The 19,472-nt window shown below is 60.3% G+C and overlaps 2 protein-coding genes across 2 annotated transcripts in view; one reads left to right on the top strand and one right to left on the bottom strand.

The window, feature by feature from the left end:
* NDUFB11 (NADH:ubiquinone oxidoreductase subunit B11) overlaps nucleotides 1-19,472 on the top strand; it is a 54,514-nt gene that overhangs the window by 10,156 nt on the left and 24,886 nt on the right. The gene's annotated exons all lie outside the window — the stretch shown is intronic.
* On the bottom strand, nucleotides 248-19,272 carry CDK16 (cyclin dependent kinase 16; the record flags this gene model as incomplete). The annotated part of the gene is given in 13 exon segments (XM_065653207.1): nucleotides 248-318; nucleotides 321-359; nucleotides 1,632-1,729; nucleotides 4,049-4,169; nucleotides 6,206-6,329; nucleotides 7,565-7,627; nucleotides 9,437-9,531; nucleotides 10,666-10,780; nucleotides 11,606-11,662; nucleotides 12,632-12,724; nucleotides 15,507-15,637; nucleotides 17,747-17,863; nucleotides 19,109-19,272. Coding segments are annotated over 12 exon segments (1,116 nt in total), but the record flags the coding sequence as incomplete, so codon positions are not given.

Below are 19,472 nucleotides of genomic sequence, written 5' to 3'. Positions count from 1 at the left end.
TGGACGGATGGATGGACAGACGGACGGACGGACCTGCCATGCTGGCCCAGCCCCCCCGGCGGGTACGGGGGATGGACACACAGACAGACGGACACACACAGACACACGGATGGATGGATGGACAGACACACGGATGGACAGACGGACCTGGCGTGCTGGCCCAGCCCCCCCGGCGGGTAGCGGGGGATGGACACAGATGGACACACAGACAGACAGACAGAGGGATGGACAGACACACGGACGGACGGACGGACGGACCTGCTGTGCTGGCCCAGCCCCCCCGGCGGTAGCGGGGGAAGCGGCGGCTGCGGAACTCGGGGTGGCCCCGATCCCCGGCCACGACGACTCCGTGGGCGTCCCTGCGGCGCGGCCCGGCCCCCCGGGCCCCAGTCAGGACACCGAGGGACGCCCCCAAGCCAGCCCGGCGCACCCCGAATCCAGCGCAATCACCCCAAATCCAGCCCGGTGCACCCCAAATCCAGCACAATCACCCCAAATAAATCCGAGAGACACCCCAATACAGCCAGACACCCCAAACACAGGACACCCCCAAATCCTCCAAATTCCCAAATCCCCAGAACGTCCCCAAATTCCCCCCAAATCCCCCCGAATTTCCCCAGAATTCCCCCAAATTCCCCCCAATTCCTCCAAATCCCCCAAACCCCAAAATTTCCCCCCAAATCCCTAAATTCCCCCAAATTCCCCAAATTTCCCCAGAATTCCCCCAATTTCCCCCAAACCCCAGAATTTTCCCCCCAAACCCCCAGATTACGAGAATTCTATATTCCCCCAATCCCTGCAATTCCCCCAAATTCCCCAAATTTCCCCAGAATCCCCCAAATTTCCCCAAATTTCCCCAAGTTCCCCAGACTTCCCCAGAATTCCCCAATTTCCCCAGAATTCCCCCAAATTTCCCCAAACCCCCAGAATTTTCCCACAAAATCCCCCAGATTACCAGAATTCTATATTCCCCCAATCCCTGGAATTCCCTCAAATTCCCAAATTTCCCCAGAATCCCCCCAAATTTCCCCAAATTTCCCCCGAATTCCCCCAAATTTCCAAAATTCCCCCAGAATCCCCCCAAATTTCCCCCAAATTTCCCCCGAATCCCCCCAAATTTCCCCCTAATTCCCCCAAATTTCCCCAGAATCCCCCCAAATTTCCCCCGAATCCCCCCAAATTCCCCCAAATTTCCCCAGAATCCCCCCAAATTTCCCCAAATTTCCCAGAATCCCCCCAAATTTCCCCAGAATTCCCCCAAATTTCCCCCGAATCCCCCCAAATTTCCCCAAATTTTCCCCAGAATTCCCCCAAATTTCCCCAGAATCCCCCCAAATTCCCCCAGAATCCCCCCAAATTTCCCCAGAATCCCCCAAATTTTCCCCAAATTCCCCCAAATTTCCCCCAAATTCCCCCAAATTTCCCAAAATTTCCCCAGAATCCCCCCAAATTCCCCCGAATTCCCCCAAATTTCCCCCGAATCCCCCAAATTCCCCAAATTTCCCCAGAATCCCCCAAATTTCCCCAAATTTCCCCCGAATTTCCCCAAATTTCCCCCGAATCCCCCCAAATCCCCCCCACCCCCCGACTGTCCCCGGCCGAGTGGCGCGGGTTTGGCCCCGTGTCGGCACCCAGGGCGCGGAAGATGAAAAGCAGCTGCTCCTGCACCGAGGAGCCGGGAAACAGCGGCCGCCCCGTCACCATCTCCGAGAAGATGCAGCCGACGCCCCTGCGGGAACGCGCGGAAAACCGCCTCAGAAACCCCGGGAAACCCCGGGAGAATCCTCGCAAAACACTCGGGAAAATCCCCGTGAAAATCCTCGTGAAAATCCTCGGGAAACACTCAGGAAAATCCTTGGGAAACACTTGTGAAAACCCCAGGAAACACTTGTGAAAATCCTCGTGAGAATCCTCAGGAAACACTCGGGAAACACTCGTGAAAATTCCCAGTAAACACTCGTGAAAATCCCCGGGAAACACTCGGGAAAACCCTGGGAAACACTCGGGAAAATCCCCAGGAAAATCCGCATGAAACACTCGTGAAAACCCCAGGAAACACTCAGGAAAATCCCCGCGAAAATCCCCGGGAAACACTCGTGAAAATTCCCAGGAAACACTTGTGAAAACCCTGGGAAACACTTGGGAAAATCCGCATGAAACACTCGTGAAAACCCCGGGAAAACACTCGTGAGAATCCTCGTGAAACACTTGTGAAAACCCTGGGAAACACTCATGAAAACCCTGGGAAACACTCGGGAAAATCTTCGTGAGAATCCTCGTGAAACACTTGTGAAAACCCCTGGGAAACACTCGTGAAAACCCTGGGAAACACTTGGGAAAATCCTCCTGAAACACTCGTGAGAATCCCCGGGAAACACTCGTGAAACACTCGTGAAAATCCCCAGGAAACACTCGTGAAAATACCCAGGAAACACTTGTGAAAATCCTTCAGAAACACTCGTGAAAATCCCCGTGAAAATCCGCATGAAACACTTGTGAAAATCCCCAGAAAATCCTCATGAAAAACCCCCAGGAAACACTCGGGAAAATCCTTGGGAAACACTCGTGCGAACCCTGGTGCAAACCCTGGTGCAAACCCTCGTGCGAACCCTCGTGTGAACCCTTGTGCAAACCCTTGCACAAACCCTGGTGCAAACCCTGGTGCAAACCCTCATGCAAACCCTCGTGCAAACCCTCGTGCGAACTCTCGTGTGAACCCTTGTGTGAACCCTCATGCGAACCCTGGTGTGAACCCTTGTGCGAACCCTCGTGCAAACCCTCGCGCAAACCCTCGTGCAAACCCTCACGCAAACCCTGGTGCGAACCCTCGTGCGAACCCTCACGCAAACCCTCGTGCAAACCCTCGTGCAAACCCTGGTGTGAACCCTCAAGCAAACCCTGGTGCAAACCCTGGTGTAAACCCTGGTGCAAACCCTCGCGCAACCCTTGTGCGAACCCTGGAGGAAACCCCGGTGCGAACCCTCGTGCAAACCCCTCATGCAAACCCTGGTGCAAACCCTCGTGCAAACCCTGGTGCGAACCCTGGTGCAAACCCTGGTGCAAACCCTCATGCAAACCCTGGTGCGAACCCTGGTGCAAACCCTGGTGCGAACGCTTGTGTAAACCCTGGTGCGAACCCTCGTGCAAGCCCTGGTGCAAACCCTCATGCAAACCCTCGTGTAAACCCTGGTGTAAACCCTCGTGCAAACCCTCGTGCAAACCCTGGTGCGAACCCTGGTGCAAACCCTCGTGCAAACCCTTGTGCAAACCCTCATGCAAACCCCGGTGCAAACCCTGGTGCGAACCCTGGTGCAAACCCTTGTGCAAACCCTCATGCAAACCCCGGTGCAAACCCTGGTGTGAACCCTTGTGCAAGCCCTGGTGCAAACCCCGGTGCAAACCCTGGTGCGAACCCCGGTGCGAGCCCTGGTGCAAACCCCCGTGCAAACCCTGGTGCAAACCCCAGTGCAAACCCCAGTGCAAACCCCGGTGCAAACCCTCATGCAAGCCCCGGTGCAAACCCTGGTGTAAACTCTGGTGCGAACCCCGGTGCAAATCCTGGTGCAAACCCTGGTGCAAACCCTCGCGCAAACCCTTGTGCAAACCCTCATGCAAACCCCGGTGCAAACCCTGGTGCAAACCCTCATGCAAACCCTCGTGCAAACCCGGTGCAAACCCTTGTGCAAACCCTCGCGCAAACCCTGGTGTGAACCCTTGTGCAAACCCTGGTGCAAACCCCGGTGCGAGCCCTGGTGCAAACCCTCGTGCAAGCCCTGGTGCAAACCCCGGTGCAAGCCCTGGTGCAAACCCCGGTGCAAACCCCGCTGTAAACTCTGGTGCGAACCCCGGTGCAAACCCCCGTGCAAACCCTCGTGCAAACCCTCGTGCAAACCCTCGTGCAAGCCCTCGTGCAAACCCCGGTGTGAACCCCGGTGTGAACCCTCGTGCAAACCCTCGTGCAAGCCCTCGTGCAAGCCCTGGTGCGAACCCTCGTGCAAGCCCCGGTGCGGTGTGTCGCGGCGCGGCGCGGCGCGGCCCGGGCGCTCACCACATGTCGATGTGCGTGGAGTACTCGGTGCAGCCCAGCAGGACGTCGGGGGGTCGGTACCACAGCGTCACCACCTCGCTCGAGTACGTCTTGCTGGGGACGGACTTGGCGCGGGCCAGCCCTGCCGCGCCGCGCCGGGCCGTGCGCGGGCGGGGAGCCGGGGGGAGCGGGGCGAGAACGGGGGGAAGAACGGGGAAAGAACGGGGGAATAACGGGGAAAGAATGGGGGGAATAATGGGGGAATAATGGGGGAAATGGGGAAATAATGGGGGAAATAATGGGGGAAATAATGGGGGAAATAATGGGGGAAATAATGGGGGGAATAATTGGGGGAAATAATGGGGGAAATGGGGAAATAATGGGGAAATAATGGGGAAATAATGGGGGAAATGGGGAAATAATGGGGGAAATAATGGGGGAAATAATGGGGGGAATAATTGGGGGAAATAATGGGGAAATAATGGGGAAATAATGGGGGAAATAATGGGGGAAATAATGGGGAAATAATGGGGAAAATAATGGGGGAAATGGGGGAAATGGGGAAATAATGGAGGAAAGAATGGGGAAATGGGGATAATGGGGGAAATGGGGAAATAATGGGGGAAAATGGGGAAATAATGGGGGAAGAATGGGGAAATGGGGAAATGGGGAATAATGGGGGAAATGGGAAATAATAGGGAAAATGGGGAAATAATGGGGGAAAGAATGGGGGAAAGAATGGGGGAAATAATGGGGGGAATAATGGGGGGAATAATGGGGGGAATAATGGGGAAATGGGGAAATAATGGGGGAAATGGGGGAAATGGGGGAAATGGGGAAATGGAATGGGGAAAATGGGGAAATGGGAATAATGGGGGAATAATGGGGGAAATGGGAAATAATGGGGAATGGGGAAATAATGGGGGAATAATGGGGGAAATGGGGAAATGGGGAAAATGGGGAAATGGGGGATAATGGGGGGGATAATGGGGAAATAATGGGGGAAATGGGGGAAATGGGGGAAATGGGGGAAATGGGGAAATAATGGGGGAAATGGGGAAATTAATGGGGGAAAAGGGGAGAAATGGGGGGAATAATGGGGAAAATGGGGAAATAATGGGGAAAGAATGGGGGAAATGGGGAAATAATGGGGAAAATGGGGAAATAATGGGGAATGGGGGGAAATGGGGAGAAGAATGGAAATGCAGGAAATGGGAATGGGGAAATGGGGAGGAAATAATGGGGAAATAATGGGAGAAAGGGGAATGGGAAATTGGGATATGGGATAATGGGGGATGGGAAATAATGGGGGAATAATGTGGGGAAATGGGGGAAATGGGGAGAAATTGGGGAAATAATGGGGACATAATGGGGGAAATGGAAATGGGGAAATGGGGAAATAATGGGGGAAATGGGAGAAATGGGGGGAATAATGGGGGATAATGGGGGGAGTGGGGAATGGGGAAATGGGAAATAGGGGTTTTGGGGGAGATTTGGAGTCCCCAGGGTGGATTTTGGGGTTCAGTGGGTGGATTTGGGGGTTCAGTGGCTGGATTTGGGGGTTCATGGGGTGGGATTTCGGGGTTCCCAGGGTCAGATTTGGGGTTCATTGGGTGGATTTAGGGGTTCAGGGAAGGATTTTGGGTTCAGGGTGATGGATTTTGGGGGTTCCCAGGGTCAGATTTTGGGGCTCATGGGGTGGATTTTGGGGTTCATTGGGTGGAATTTGGGGTTCAGGGTGATGGAAATTGGGGGTTCAGGGTGATGGATTTTGGGGGTTCCCAGGGTCAGATTTTGGGGTTCATGGGGTGGATTTTGGGGTTCATTGGGTGGAATTTTGGGGTTCCCAGGGTCAGATTTTTGGGGGTTCATGGGGTGGATTTGGGGGGTTCAGAGGGTGGATTTTGGGGGTTCAGGGTGATGGAATTTGGGGGGTTCAGGGGTGGATTTTGGGGTTCATGGGGTGGATTTTGGGGGGTCCATGGGGTGGAATTTCGGGGTTCCCAGGGTCAGATTTTGGGGTCCATGGGGTGGATTTTGGGGGTTCAGGGTGATGGATTTTGGGGGTTCCCAGGGTCAGATTTTGGGGTTCAGAGGGTGGATTTTGGGGGGGTCCATGGGGTGGATTTGGGGGGTTCGGGGGGCGGTTTCTCGTGGGTTTTTTGGGGGTAAACTCACCGAAATCGGCCAGTTTGAGGTCCCCGCGGCGGCTGAGCAGCAAATTCTGGGGTTTGAGATCCCGGTGAAGAACTTTGTGCCGGTGACAAAACGCGAGACCCCGGAGCAGCTGGAACAGGAACAACTGCCCCGAAAACACCCCATTTCAACCCAAAAATCAGCCCCGAATCAGCGTCATCCCAATGGGACACCGCAGATGCCGGAACGGGAACAACCGACCCAAAAACGCGGGATTTCAACCCAAAAATAAGCCCAAAATCAGCGTCATCCCAATGAGACCCCAGAGATGCTGGGAAAGGAATCAACCGACCCAAAAACGCGGGATTTCAGCCCAAAAATCAGCCCCAAATCAGCATCATCCCACTGGGACCCAGAGATGCCGGAATGGGAACAACTGACCCAAAACTGCGGGATTTCAACCCAAAAATCAGCCCCAAAATCAGCCCCAAATCAGCATCATCCCAACGGGACCCCGGAGATGCTGGAACAGGAAGAAATGCTCTGAAACCACCCAATTTCAACCCAAAAATCAGCCCAAAATCAGCGTCATCCCAATGAGACACTGGAGATGCTGGAACAGGGAGAAATGCCCCAAAAACGCGGGATTTCAACCCAAAAATAAGCCCAAAATCAGCGTCATCCCAATGAGACCCCAGAGATGCTGGAACGGGATCAACCGACCCAAAAACGCAGGATTTCAACCCAAAAATCAGCCCCAAATCAGCATCATCCCAATGGGACCCCGGAGATGCTGGAACAGGAAGAAATGCCCCAAACCGCGGGATTTCAACCCAAAAATCAGCCCCAAATCCGCCCCAAATCAGCATCATCCCAACGGGACCCCGGAGATGCTGGAACAGGAAGAAATGCCCCAAAACCGCAGGATTTCAACCCAAAAATCAGCCCCAAATCAGTGTCATCCCAATGAGACCCCAGAGATGCTGGAAAGGAATCAACCGACCCAAAAACGCGGGATTTCAACCCAAAAATCAGCCCGAAATCAGCATCATCCCAACGGGACCCCGGAGATGCTGGAACAGGAAGAAATGCCCTGAAACCACCCAATTTCAACCCAAAAATCAGCCCCAAATCAGCATCATCCCAATGGGACACCAGAGATGCTGGAACAGGAAGAAATGCCCCAAAACCGCAGGATTTCAACCCAAAAATAAGCCCAAATCAGCATCATCCCAATGGGACACCAGAGATGCTGAACAGGAAGAAATGCCCCAAAACCGCGGGATTTCAACCCAAAAATCAGCCCGAAATCAGCATCATCCCAACGGGACCCCGGAGATGCTGGAACAGGAAGAAATGCCCCAAAAACCACCCAATTTGAACCCAAAACGCGGCACTCACGGTGACGTTGTGCATGCTGATGACGCTGCCGCACTCGTCCAGATACTGCTTGAGATCCCGGTCCTGGGGACACACGGGGACGGAGGATTTGGGGCCATTTGGGGGGATTTGGGGGTTCAGGTGCAGTTTGGGGGTTCAGGTGCATTTTGGGGCTCAGGTGCAATTTTGGGGTTCAGATGCATTTTGGGGTTCAGGTGCATTTTGGGGTTCAGATGCATTTTAGGGCTCAGGTGCATTTTGGGGTTCAGGTGCAGTTTGGGGGTTCGGGTGGCAGTTTGGGGGTTTAGGAGCAATTTTGGGGTTCAGGAGCATTTTGGGGCTCAGGTGCAATTTTGGGGTTCAGGTGCATTTGGGGTCAGGTGCATTTTGGGGTTCAGATGCATTTTAGGGCTCAGGTGCAATTTTGGGGTTCAGGTGCATTTAGGGGTTCAGGTGCATTTTGGGGTTCAGGTGCAATTTTGGGGTTCAGGTGCAGTTTGGGGGCTCAGGAGCAAGTTTGGGGCTCAGCTGCAGTTTGGGGCTCAGCTGCAGTTTTGGGGTTCAGATGCATTTTGGGGCTCAGGTGCAGTTTGGGGGTTCGGGTGCAGTGTTGGGGCTCAGATGCATTTTGGGGTTCAGGTGCAGTTTGGGGGTTCAGGAGCAAGTTTGGGGCTCAGCTGCTTTTTGGGGCTCAGGTGCAGTTTGGGGGTTCAGGTGCATTTTGGGGGTTCAGCTGCAGTTGGGGCTCAGGTGCAGTTTGGGGGTTCAGGTGCAGTTTTGGGGTGCAGGGCTGCAGTTTTAGGGGTTCAGGTGCAGTTTTGGGGTGCAGGGAGGGGCGCAGGGCTGCAGTTTTGGGGGTTCAGGTGAAGTTTGGGGGTTCAGGTGCAGTGTTGGGGCTCAGCTGCATTTTGGGGCTCAGCTGCAGTTTGGGGTTCAGGTGCATTTTGGGGGTTCAGCTGCAGTTTGGGGCTCAGGTGCAGTTTGGGGGTTCAGGTGCAGTTTTGGGGTGCAGGGCTGCAGTTTTGGGGGTTCAGGTGCAGTTTGGGGGCTCAGGTGCAGTTTGGGGGTTCAGGTGCAGTTTTGGGGTGCAGGGAGGGGTGCAGGGCTGCAGTTTTGGGGGCTCAGGTGCAGTTGGGGGTTCAGCTGCATTTGGGGCTCAGCTGCAGTTTGGGGGTTCAGGTGCATTTTGGGGCTCAGCTGCAGTTTGGGGGTTCAGGTGCATTTTGGGGCTCAGCTGCAGTTTGGGGGTTCAGGCCGCAGTTTTGGGGTGCAGGGCTGCAGTTTTGGGGGCTCAGGTGCAGTTTGGGGGTTCAGGTGCATTTTGGGGGTTCAGCTGCAGTTTGGGGCTCAGGTGCAGTTTGGGGTTCAGCTGCATTTTGGGGTTCAGCTGCAGTTTGGGGCTCAGGTGCAGTTTGGGGGTTCAGCTGCAGTTTGGGGTTCAGGTGCAGTTTGGGGGTTCAGGTGCAGTTTTGGGGTGCAGGGCTGCAGTTTTGGGGGTTCAGGTGCAGTTTTGGGGTGCAGGGAGGGGTGCAGGGCTGCAGTTTTTGGGGGCTCAGGTGCAGTTTTGGGGTTTAGCTGCATTTTGGGCTCAGCTGCAGTTTGGGGTTCAGCTGCATTTTGGGGCTCAGATGCATGTTGGGGCTCAGGTGCAGTCTGGGGGTTCAGGCGCAGTTTTGGGGTGCAGGGAGGGGTGCAGGGCTGCAGTTTTGGGGGTTCAGGCGCAGTTTTGGGTGCAGGAGGGGTGCAGGGCTGCAGTTTTGGGGGTTCAGGTGCAATTTTGGGGTTCAGCTGCATTTGGGGCTCAGCTGCAGTTTGGGGCTCAGGTGCAGTCTGGGGTTCAGGCGCAGTTTTGGGGGGCGGCTGGGGGGCGCGGGGGCGGTTTTGGGGTCCCACCAGGTACTCGAAGACCAGCGTGAGGCTGCGCGGCGTGTGCACGATGTCGTGCAGCGTCACCACGTTGGCGTGTTTGAGATCCCGCAGCAGCGACACTGGGGGGGGACACGGACACGGGGTCACCCCAAAACTGCCCCAAAATCCACCCACAGCGTCCCCCGTGTGCCCATGTCCCCCTGTCCCCACATCCCCTCTGTCCCTGTCCCCTGTCCCCATGTCCCATGTGCCCCTGTCCCATATCCCCACATCCCCTCTGTCCCCATGTCCCCCTGTCCCCACATCCCCCTGTCCCTATGTCCCCTCTGTCCCTGTCCCCCTGTCCCCATATCCCGCTGTCCCCATATCCCCGTCCCCACGTCCCCCTGTCCTATCCCCCTGTCCCCATGTCCCCCTGTCCCCATATCCCCCTGTCCCCACATCCCCTCTGTCTCTGTCCCCCTGTCCCCATATCCCCATGTCCCACTGTCCCGTCCCCCTGTCCCCATATCTCCTCTGTCACTGTCCCCCTGTCCTGTCCCCCCTGTCCCTGTGTCCTGTCCCCACATCCCTTCCCCCTCTCCCATCCCCCTGTCCCCTGGTACTGTCCCCCTGTCCCCCTATCCCCTCTGTCCCTGTCCCCCTGTCCTGTCCCCCTGTCCCCATGTCCCCTCTGTCCCTGTCCCCCTGTCCTGTCCCCATGTCCCCATGTCCCCCTGTCCCTCTGTCCCCATATCCCCTCTGTCCCTTTCCCCCTGTCCTGTCCCCCTGTCCCCATATCCCCTCTGTCTCTGTCCCCCTGTCCCCATGTCCTGTCCCCCTGTCCCCATATCCCCTCTGTCTCTGTCCCCCTGTCCTGTCCCCTCTGTCCCGTCCCCTCTGTCCCCATATCCCCCTGTCCCTGTCCCCCTGTCCCCATATCCCCCTGTCCTGTCCCCCTGTCCCCATATCCCCTCTGTCCCTGTCCCGCTGTCCTGTCCCCCCTGTCCCTGTGTCCCATCCCCCTGTCCCCATATCCCCTCTGTCCCTGTCCCCCTGTCCCCATATCCCCCCTGTCCTGTCCCCCTGTCCCCATATGCCCTCTGTCCCTGTCCGCTGTCCCCATATCCCCTCTGTCCCTGTCCCGCTGTCCTGTCCCCCCTGTCCTGTGTCCCATCCCCCTGTCCCCCTGTCCCCTCTGTCCCTGTCCCGCTGTCCTGTCCCCCGTCCCGTCCCCCTGTCCCCCTGTCCCCGCTGTCCCCCCGTCCCGTCACCCTCTCTGATGGCCGTGCACGGTGCCCCCTCCTCCTGCTCCAGCCGAATCTCCTTCAGCGCCACCAGGTTCTCGGTCAGTTTGGAGCGGCCCTTGTACACGGTGGCGTAAGTGCCCTGGGACGGACAGACAGGCATGGGACGGACACGGGGACAGGGGACACACGGGGATACGGGGACGGGGGGACAGGGGGACAGGGGATATGGGGAAGGGGGGACATGGGGATATGGGGACATGGGGACAGGGGGACAGGGGGACAGGGGATATGGGGACGGGGGGACATGGGGACAGGGGAACATGGGGATATGGGGACATGGGGACAGGGGGATATGGGGACAGGGGGACATGGGGACAGGGGGATATGGGGACAGGGGGACATGGGGACGTGGGGACAGGGGGACAGGGGGACAGGGGACGTGGGGACGTGGGGACGTGGGGACAGGGGGACAGGGGGACAGGGGGACGTGGGGACGTGGGGACGTGGGGACAGGGGGACAGGGGGACAGGGGGACAGGGGGACGTGGGGACGTGGGGACGTGGGGACAGGGGGACAGGGGGACAGGGGACAGGGGACAGGGGGACAGGGGGACGTGGGGACGTGGGGACAGGGGGACATGGGGACAGGGGGACAGGGGGATATAGGGACATGGGGACATGGGGACAGGGGGACATGGGGACAGGGGGACAGGGGGATATAGGGACATGGGGACAGGGGGACAGGGGGACAGGGGGACATGGGGACAGGGGACATGGGACAGGGGGATGTGGGGACAGGGGGACAGGGGGACGGGGGGACGGGGGATATGGGGAGAGGGGGATATGGGGGACATGGGGACATGGGGACAGGGGGACAGAGGGGGACAGGGGGACATGGGGACATGGGGACATGGGGACAGGGGGACGTGGGGACGTGGGGACAGGGGACCTGGGCGACCTCTCACCTCTCCCAGTTTGTCCAGTTTGACGTACGTCTCCATCTTCCCAAAGCCGATCTCCGACTGGGGGGGGACACACACGGTTACTGGGAGAACTGGGAGGCACTGGGGACCTGACCAGCCACCCCTACTGCGCCTTACTGGTTTATACTGGGCCTTACTGGCTTATACCGGGTCTTCCTGGTTTATACTGGTCCTTACTGGTTCATACTGGTCCTTACTGGTTCATACTGGAACCCACCCGGGTGACGTGGTGGCTGCTGCGCCGCTGCCTGAGGGGACAGGGGGACACTGGGGGACACTGGGGGGACACTGCGGGGGGTTACTGGTCGCTTCTACCACCCACACTGGTTTATACTGGCCAGTACTGGTTTATACTGGTCTGAACTGGGACACACCAGGTGGCTGAGGGGCGACCACCAGAGAGGACTGGGGGGACGCTGGGGGTTACTGGTTGTTCCCAGTTGCCCATAGCGGTCCATACTGGTTTATACTGGTCTACGGAGGCTTATAGTGGTCCATACTGGTTTACACCAGTCCATACTGGTTTATACTGGGACGCAGCAGCGACACGGGGGATGGGTGCGGGGCGACCTCCAGAGGGGCCTGGGGGGCTCTGCGGGGTTACCAGTTGTTCCTGCCTCTCCATACTGGTTTATACTGGTTCATACTGGTTCCTACTGGTTCCTACTGGTTCATACTGGTTTATACTGGGATGCACTGGGGAGACACGGCACAGGTGGCAGCTGAGGTGCCACCCCCAGAGGGGACAGGGGGGACCCTGACGGGGTCACAGTGACTTCCTACCGCTCCATATTGGCTCATACTGGTTCATACTGGTTTATACTGGTTCCTACTGGTTTATACTGGGATGCACTGGGGAGACGCAGCGCAGGTGGCAGCTGAAATGTCACCCCCAGAGGGGACAGGGGGGACCCGGGGGGGTCGCTGTGAGGTCCTACCGCTCCGTACTGGCTCATACTGGTCCATACTGGTTTATACTGGTTCGTACTGGTTTATACTGGGACGCACCAGCGAGACGCGGCGCAGGCGGCGGCTCAGGGCCCCGGGTCCCCCCTCGGGCAGTCGGGGATCGGCTGGAAGCGACAGGCGCTTGGTGACGTCCTGGGGGACACGGTGACAATGGGGACCCCCCTGAACCCCAAAACCCCTGAACCCCCAAACCCCTTGAACCCCAAAACCCCTGAACCCCTAAATCCCCCAAAACTCCCTGAATCCCAAAACCCCCTGAACCCCAAATCCCCCTGAACCCCCAAACCCCCTGAACCCCTAAATCCCCCAAAACTCCCTGAATCCCAAACCCCCTGAACCCCAAAACCCCTGAACCCCCAAAACCCCTGAACCCCAAACCCCCTGAACCCCAAATCCCCCTGAGCCCCAAATCCCCCAAAACTCCCTGAATCCCAAACCCCCTGAACCCCAAATCCCCCTGAACCCCCAAATCCCCCAAAACCCCTGAACCCCAAACCCCCTGAACCCCAAATCCCCCTGAGCCCCAAATCCCCCAAAATACCCTGAACCCCAAATCTGCCCTGAACCCCAAATCCCCTGAACCCCAAATCCCCCTGAGCCCCAAATCCCGCTGAACCCCCTAATCCCCCAAAACTCTCTGAACCCCAAACCCCCTGAACCCCCAAATCCCTGAACCCCCAAACCTCCTGAACCCCAAAACCCCCTGAACCCCCAAACCCCTTGAACCCCCAAATTCCCCAAAACTCCCTGAACCCCAAACCCCCGAACCCCCAAATCCCCTGAACCCTGAAATCTCCCCAAACCCCAAAACCCCCTGAACCCCCAAAATCCCCAGACCCCCTAAATCCCCCCCGAACCCCTTGAACCCCCAAGTCCCTCTGAAAACCCCAAATCCCCCCTGAACCCCCAAACCCCCAAATCCCCTCAAACCCTCTTGAACACCCAAGTACCCCGAACCCCCAAACCCCAAACCTGCCCTGAACCCCCAAATCCCCTGAACCCCCAAATCCCCTGAACCCCCAATCCCCCCAAACCCCCCCAAATCTCCCTGAACCCCCAAAACTCCCTGAACCCCCAAATCCCCCAGACCCCCCAAATCCCACAGACCCCTCAAATCCCCCTGAACCCCCCAAATCCCCCGAACCCCCCCAAATCTCCCTGAACCCCCAAATCCCCTGAACCCCCAATCCCCCCAAACCCCCCCAAATCTCCCTGAACCCCCAAATCCCCCTGAACCCCCAAATCCCCTGAACCCCCAATCCCCCCAAACCCCCCCAAATCTCCCTGAACCCCCAAATCCCCCAGACCCCCCAAATCCCCCAGACCCCCCAAATCCCACAGACCCCTCAAATCCCCCTGAACCCCCCAAATACCCCGAACCCCCCAAATCCCCCGAACCCCCCAAATCTCCCTGAACCCCCAAATCCCCCTGAACCCCCAAATCCCCTGAACCCCCAAATCCCCTGAACCCCCAATCCCCCCAAACCCCCCCAAATCTCCCTGAACCCCCAAAACTCCCTGAACCCCCAAATCCCCCAGACCCCCCAAATCCCACAGACCCCTCAAATCCCCCTGAACCCCCCAAATCCCCCGAACCCCCCCAAATCTCCCTGAACCCCCAAATCCCCTGAACCCTCAAATCCCCCCCAAACTCCCTGGGGACTCCCACGAACCCTCAAACCCCCTCAAACGCCCCCCAGCCCCCCTAATCTCCCTGAACCCCCCAAAGACCCCCCCCATGTCCCCGTGTCCCCCTGTCCCCATGTCCCCCCGTCCCTCTGTCCCCCTGTCCCCATGTCCCCATGTCCCTCTGTCCCCCTGTCCCCATGTACCCCTGTCCCCCTGTCCCCATGTCCCCATGTCCCTCTGTCCCCCTGTCCCCCTGTCCCCTTGTCCCCATATCCTGGTCTCCCCTGTCCCCATGTCCGCATGTCCCCATATCCCCTGTCCCCCTGTCCCCCCATCCCCATGTCCCCACGTCCCCATATCCCCCTGTCCTGTCCCCATGTCCCCATATCCCCTCTGTCCCTGTCCCCCTGTCCTGTCCCCATGTCCCCCTGTCCCCATATCCCCTCTGTCCCCCTGTCCTGTCCCCATGTCCCCATGTCCCCCTGTCCCTCTGTCCCTGTCCCCCTGTCCTGTCCCCATGTCCTCATGTCCCCACATCCCCATGTCCCCCCGTCTGTCCCCCTGTCCCCATGTCCGCATGTCCCCACGTCCCCCAGTTCCCCCATCCCCATGTCCCCCTGTCCTGTCCCCCTGTCCCCATATCCCCTCTGTCCCTGTCCCCCTGTCCTGTCCGCATGTCCCCATGTCCCCCCATCCCCCTGTTCCCCCATCCCCATGTCCCCCTGTCCTGCCCCCATACCCCCACGTCCCCCCGTCCCCGTGTCCCCCTGTCCCTGTGTCCCCGTGTCCGTCCCCCCGTCCCCGTGTCCCCCCGTCCCCGTGTCCGTCCCCGTGTCCCCGTGTCCCTGCGTCCCCCCGTCCCCGTGTCCCCGTGTCCCCGTGTCTGTCCCCCCGTCCCCGTGCCCCCGTGTCCCCGTGTCCCCGTGTCCGTCCCCCCGTCCCCGTGTCCATCCCCATGTCCCCGTGTCCGTCCCCCCGTCCCCATGTCCCCGTGTCCCCATGTCCCCGTGTCCGTCCCCCCGTCCCCGTGTCCCCGTGTCCCCGTGTCCCCGTGCCCGTCCCCCCATCCCCGTGTCCCCGTGTCCCCGTGTCCGTCCCCCCGTCCCCGTGCCCCCGTGTCCCCGTGTCCCCATGTCCCCGTGCCCGTCCCCCCGTCCCCGTGTCCCCGTGTCCCCGTGTCCCCGTGTCCCCCCCCCCGTCCCCGTGTCCCCGTGCCCCCGTGTCCCCGTGCCCGTCCCCGTGCCCCCGTGTCCCCCCGTCCCCGTGTCCCCGTGCCCCGTCCCACCTCGGCGGCCCCGCGCTGGCCGGGGGGCCGCGGGCGCAGGCGCACCGGGGACGCCAGCCCCTCGGACGACGCGCCGGACGGGGGGTCGCTCTCGCCGTCCGAGCCCATGCGGCCCTCGTCCCCCCCCGGCTCTGCGGGACAGCGGGTCAGCACGCCCCCAAACACGGCCCCCCAAAACACCCGGACCCCAAAACACAGGGACCCCAAAACACGGGGACCCCCAAAACACCCGGACCCCAAAACACCCGGACCCCAAAACACGGGGACCCCCAAAACACCCGGACCCCAAAACACCCGGACCCCAAAACACGGGGACCCCCAAACACGGGGACCCCCCCAAAACATGGGCACCCCAAAACACCCAGACCCCAAAACACCCGGACCCCAAAACACCCGGACCCCAAAACACGGGGACCCGCAAAACATGGGCACCCCAAAACACCCGGACCCCAAAACACGGCACCCCAAAACACAGGGACCCCAAAACACCCGGACCCCCAAAACACCCGGACCCCTCAAAACACGGGGACCCCCAAACAGGGCACCCCAAAACACCCGGACCCCAAAACATGGGGACCCCCAAAACACCCGGACCCCAAAACACGGGGACCCCAAAACACCCGGACCCCCCAAAACACGGGGACCCCAAAACAGGGCACCCCAAAACACCCGGACCCCCCAAAACACGGGGACCCCAAAACACGGGGACCCCCAAACACGGCACCCCAAAACACCCGGACCCTAAAACACAGGGACCCCCAAAACACGGGGACCCCAAAACACGGGGACCCCCAAACACAGCACCCCCAAACTCCCGGACCCCAAAACACGGGGACCCCCCAAAACACCCGGACCCCAAAACACCCAGACGCCAAAACACAGGGACCCCCCAAAACATGGGCACCCCAAAACACCCGGACCCCAAAACACGGGGACCCCGGAACACGGGGATCCCCAAATGGGGGGACCCCCCGAAACACGGGGGGACCCCAAAACACGGGGGGACCCCAAAACAAAGTGGGGATCCCAAAAACACACGGGGACCCCGAAACACATGGGGGGACCCCAAACACTCGGGGACCCCAAAAACACACCAGGAACCCCCAAAACACACGGGGACCCCCCAAAACACATGGGGACCCCAAAACACAGCAGGGACCCCCCGAAAGCCAGCGGGGACCCCCCCAAAGCTCCAGGGACCCCCCAAATGTCCCCCAGGACCCCCCAAAACCTCCACAGGACCCCCCAAAACCCCCCAAAGTCGCCCCCCCCCGCCCCGTCAGGCGTGGCCGGGGGACAGATGGACGGACACGGGGGGGGACAGATGGACGGACACGGGGGGGGACGACACCCCATGGGGCTCTTAAAGGGCCACGCACCCCCCAAATGCCTGTTCTATGGTTCTTAAAGGGCCAGGCACCCCCTGATCCCCAAAGCTCTTAAAGGGCCAGGCACCCCCTGATCCCCAAAGCTCTTAAAGGGCCAGACACCCCTCCAGTCTCTTAAAGGGCCAGGCACCCCCCAACCCCCAAAGCTCTTAAAGGGCCGGACACTTCTCCAGTCTCTTAAAGGGCCAAGCAACCCCCAACCCCCAAAGCTCTTAAAGGGCCAGACACTTCTCCAGTCTCTTAAAGGGCCAGGCACCCCCCAACCCCCAAAGCTCTTAAAGGGCCAGACACTTCTCCAGTCTCTTAAAGGGCCAGGCACCCCCCCAAACCCCGAAACTCTTAAAGGGCCAGGCACCCCCTGATCCCCAAAACTCTTAAAGGGCCAGACACTCCTCCAGTCTCTTAAAGGGCCAGGCACCCCCCAACCCCCAAAGCTCTTAAAGGGCCAGACACTTCTCCAGTCTCTTAAAGGGCCAGGCACCCCCCCAAACCCCAAAACTCTTAAAGGGCCAGACACTTCTCCAGTCTCTTAAAGGGCCAGGCACCCCCCCAAACCCCAAAACTCTTAAAGGGCCAGGCACCCCCTGATCCCCAAAACTCTTAAAGGGCCAGACACTCCTCCAGTCTCTTAAAGGGCCAGGCACCCCCTGATCCCCAAAGCTCTTAAAGGGCCAGACACCCCCTGATCCCCAAAGCTCTTAAAGGGCCAGGCACCCCCCAAACCCAAAAGCTCTTAAAGGGCCAGGCACCCCGCAACAGCCAAAGCTCTTAAAGGGCCAGGCCCCCCCCTCCGGGCAGGCGGGTCCCCTTGGGGCGGGGGGGCGGGGTGTCTCTTAAAGGGCCCGCGCTCACCGCTGTCGCTGCCGGGCCCGTCGCGGGGCTCCCCGGGGCCCTTGTCGGGGGTTCGCCCGCCCCGCAGCGTCACCGACAGCTGCCGCTTGATCCTCCGCATGCGGTCCATGGCGGGGCCTGCGGGGCCGGACGCCTGGGTCCCTCGGACGCCTGGGTCTCCCCTCTCCCGGACGCCTGGGTCCCTTTGTGGGTCCCTTACCCGGATACCTGGGTCCCCCCCCTCCCGGACACCTGGGTCCCTCAGATACCTGGGTCCCCCCTCTCCCGGACACCTGGGTCCCCTCCTCCCAAATGCCTGGGTCCCTTTTTGGGTCCCTTTCCCGGATGCCTGGGTCCCCCTCCCGGACACCTGGGTCCCCTCTCCCGGATGCCTGGGTCCCTTTTTGGGTCCCTTTTCCCGGACACCTGGGTCCCCTCTCCCAGACACCTGGGTCCCTTTTTGGGTCCCTTTCCCCGGACACCTGGGTCCCCTCTCCCGGACACCTGGGTCCCTTTTTGGGTCCCTTTTCGGGTCCCTTTTCCCGGACACCTGGGTCCCCCCTCCCGGACACCTGGGTCCCTTTTTGGGTCCCTTTTCCCGGAAGCCTGGGTCCCCCTCCCGGACACCTGGGTCCCTCGGACACCTGGGTCTCTCGGACGCCTGGGTCCTTTTTTGGTGTCCCTCTCCCGGACGCCTGGGTCCCCCCTCCCGGACACCTGGGGCCCTCGGATGCCTGGGTCCCTTTTGGGGTCCCTCTCCCGGACGCCTGGGTCCCCCCTGCCGGACACCTGGGTCCCTCGGACGCCTGGGTCCCTCGGACGCCTGGGTCCTTTTTTGGGTCACTCTCCCGGACGCCTGGGTCCCCCTCCCGGACGCCTGGGTCCCTTATTGGGTCCCTTTTCCCAGACACCTGGGTCCCCCTCGCGGACACCTGGGTCCCTCGGACACCTGGGTCCCTTTTGGGGTCCCTTTCCCGGACGCCTGGGTCCCCCCTCCCGGACACCTGGGTCCCTTTTGGGGTCCCTTTCCCGGACTCCTGGGTCCCCCCTCCCGGACACCTGGGGCCCTCGGATGCCTGGGTCCCTTTTGGGGTCCCTCTCCCGGACGCCTGGGTCCCCCCTCCCGGACACCTGGGTCACTTTTGGGGTCCCCCCTCCCGGACACCTGGGTCCCTCGGACGCCTGGGTCCCCCCAGACACCCCAGCTCCCCCTCACCCCCCACCCCAGCGGGGGCGTGTCCACCCCCCAGTGGGCGTGTCCAACCCCCCAGTGGGCGTGGCCTCCCCAGTGGGCGTGGCCTCCCCCTCAGGGCGGGGCCGCGGTTCGAATCCCGGGTGGTTGGGGGGGGGGGGATGGATATTTGGGGGGTTTTCCCCCGTTACCGGCTCATCCGCGCGGGCTCTCCCAAAAATCCTCGGCCATGGCGGGGCCGGGCCCGACCCGGGCGGGGTCCCGGGGGGTTTGGGGGTCCCGGGGGGGGTCCGGAGAGGCCGGAGGGTGAGGGGCAGAGTGAGGGGGACACGGGGAGAAATGGCGGCGGCGACGCGTGACGTCAGCACGCAAAGGGGAGGGGCCGGGGGCGGGGAGGGGGCGTGGCCGCGCGGAGGGACACGCCCACAGCGGGGGGCGTGGCTGCCCGGACGCCTGGGTCCCCTGGAGGGGGGGGGGGGGGGTGTAAATTGGGGGGGGGATTGGGGGGAGACTGGTTTAAATTGGGGGGACTGGGAGGGGATTGGGGGGGAACTG

This window comes from Caloenas nicobarica, chromosome 29 (genome assembly GCF_036013445.1).
Source record: "Caloenas nicobarica isolate bCalNic1 chromosome 29, bCalNic1.hap1, whole genome shotgun sequence".
NCBI lineage: Eukaryota > Metazoa > Chordata > Aves > Columbiformes > Columbidae > Caloenas > Caloenas nicobarica.
Note: the sequence above shows the minus strand (reverse complement) of the source record. Positions and strands in the feature narration are given on the sequence as shown.